The sequence below is a fragment of the Tarenaya hassleriana genome, unplaced genomic scaffold, assembly GCF_000463585.1.
Source record: "Tarenaya hassleriana unplaced genomic scaffold, ASM46358v1 Cleome609, whole genome shotgun sequence".
Taxonomy (NCBI): Eukaryota; Viridiplantae; Streptophyta; class Magnoliopsida; order Brassicales; family Cleomaceae; genus Tarenaya; species Tarenaya hassleriana.
Window position 1 is genome coordinate 26,503 of NW_010968598.1, and position 2,501 is coordinate 29,003.

A 2,501-nucleotide genomic window follows, 5' to 3' on the forward strand; every position below is an offset into this window, starting at 1 on the left:
AAAAAAAAACAAAAAGAGAAAAGAAAAACGAGAAAAAAAAACAAATCAAAGAAAAAAAAAGAAGAAATCAAAAGAAAAAGAAAAAAAAAGTATTGGATTTGCAATTCATAGTATTAAAAAAAAAGTGTCATACGTTTCTTATTCTACTCTTTCTAGTCGGTTTTCAATCTTGTTGCATTTCTGCATCTTGTTGCACCTTCCTTCGTCGTTTTATTCCTTGGTTTCTCTTGGTGAACGATTGCGGAAAAGATTTTCGATCTCGTTTGTCATAGTTCGATAAGAACCATATAGAGAATACTAAAGAGGGGTAAAAGGCAAGAGAGTGTGAGATCATTAGAGGGTAAAAGCCAATTATTGAGTGAAACACTTCTTTGAGTGAAATACTTGAGTGTGGTGAGAATATTTTTCTTCTTCTTTCTTCCTCCTTACTTTCTTTTGCAGAAAACATGGCGGAATAACAAAATCGTAATCTAGACAATCAGCAACATGGAGAAGCGAATCCACTCCAAATGCAAGCATTGATGGGTGAGCTACGGAGGATCATGCGAGCTGAATTGGAGGGCATCAATCAAAGGATGGATCGAATGGAAAATGGGGCACATGCTGCACAAAACCAGCCACGACAAAATGCTGGACGAAGAGTTCAAAATGTTCCTAGTGATGGAGAAGGAGCATTGTCGGATGAAGAAGAATTAGTTGAGCAGCCCCAAAGGCCTAGACGTGCACAACGGGCAAGGAATCATGTTGATGATGACTTGGGGAGTATCAAGATGAAGATTCCGTCGTTTCAAGGGAGAAACGATCCTGAAGTGTACCTCGAATGGGAGAGGAAAACGGAGATGGTGTTTGAGTGTCACCGTTACTCAGAGTTGAAAAAGGTGAAAATGGCAGCCGCGGAATTCAGTGATTACGCTCTTGTTTGGTGGGACCAACTCGTAATCACAAGGAGGAGGAATGGTGAATATCCTATTATTACATGGGATGAAATGAAGGCTGTCATGAAAAGAAGGTTCGTTCCTAATCATTTCCATCGTGATATACACCAAAGGTTACGGAAATTGGTGCAGGGAAATCAAAGTGTGGAGGAGTACTTCAAGGAGATGGAGATACTCATGATTAGGGCCGATATCGAGGAAGATAGGGAAGCTACTTTGCAAAGATTCCTTGGTGGTTTGAATCAAGACATTCAAGATAGAGTGGAATTACAACATTATGTCGAAGTTGAAGAACTGTTGCATTTGGCTATCAAATGTGAGCGACAGCTCAAGAGGAGGGCAAATTCACGTCCAACTTATAGCAAAGGATCATCTAGCATGAGATCGAGCTTTGTTAAGGAGGAAAAGTATGCCCCTGGATCAAAACAAGAAACAAAGCCAACCACATCAAACCAAGGGAATCGAGGTAAACCTGAATCTTCTACAGCACGCAATCGAGATGTTAAATGCTATAAATGCTTGGGCAGGGGCCATTTTGCTAACAAATGTCCCAATAGAAGAGTTATGGTGTTGCGTGATGATGGTGAGATAGAAACGGAGGCAGAAAGTGATACAGAATCTATGCCATCATTAAAGGATGATTTTGAAGAGCAACTTCCTGCCAAAGGAGAAGCATTGGTTATACGGAGAATCCTGAATCTGAAAGCCAAAGAAGAAGAGGTAGTACAGCGGGAGAACATTTTCTATACTCGATGCCTTATTCAAAACAAGGTATGTAGTGTGATTGTTGATGGGGGGAGCTGTACAAATGTTGCTAGTGCTACAATGGTGGAGAAGCTGAATCTACAACCGACAAAGCATCCTAAGCCCTATAGGTTGCAATGGTTGAATGATAGTGGAGAGGTGAAAGTTTCCAAGCAAGTAAGGGTTCCTTTTTGCATTGGAAAGTATGAAGATGAAATTCTCTGTGATGTAGTACCAATGCAGGCCAGCCATTTGTTGTTGGGGAGACCGTGGCAGTTCGATAGACGTGTGCAACATGATGGTTACAGCAACAAATACTCGTTCGAGTTTAAAGGTAGCAAAATCCGACTTGTTCCTTTAACTCCGAAGGAAATCTACGACGATCATATCAAGCAGGAAAACACAAATGCGTGGCAGCGATGTCTTGAGTGACCATGGTTTTTCTCAAGAACTCTCCATTTTGGTGATCTACCTCATGGTCACTCAAGACATCGCTGCCACGCATTTGTGTTTTCCCCTGCTTGATATGATCGTCGTAGATTTCCTTCGGAGTTAAAGGAACAAGTCGGATTTTGCTACCTTTAAACTCGAACGAGTATTTGTTGCTGTAACCATCATGTTGCACACGTCTATCGAACTGCCACGGTCTCCCCAACAACAAATGGCTGGCCTGCATTGGTACTACATCACAGAGAATTTCATCTTCATAAGACCGCAACGAAGATTCTACAAGCGGGATTCTATTGGCCTACGATGTTCAAGGATGTCCATAGGTACGTCGCCTCATGTGATTCTTGCCAGCGCACAGGTAACATTTCTAGA

General features: G+C 41.6%; 1 protein-coding gene across 1 annotated transcript; it reads left to right on the forward strand.

Annotated features, from left to right (window-relative positions):
• The first annotated feature begins 521 nt into the window (after nucleotides 1-521).
• LOC104799780 lies at nucleotides 522-2,111 on the forward strand. Its single transcript, XM_010522420.1, has one exon. The coding sequence runs from the start codon at nucleotides 522-524 to the stop codon at nucleotides 2,109-2,111; it is 1,590 nt and encodes a 529-aa protein (XP_010520722.1).
• Nucleotides 2,112-2,501: the final 390 nt, after the last annotated feature.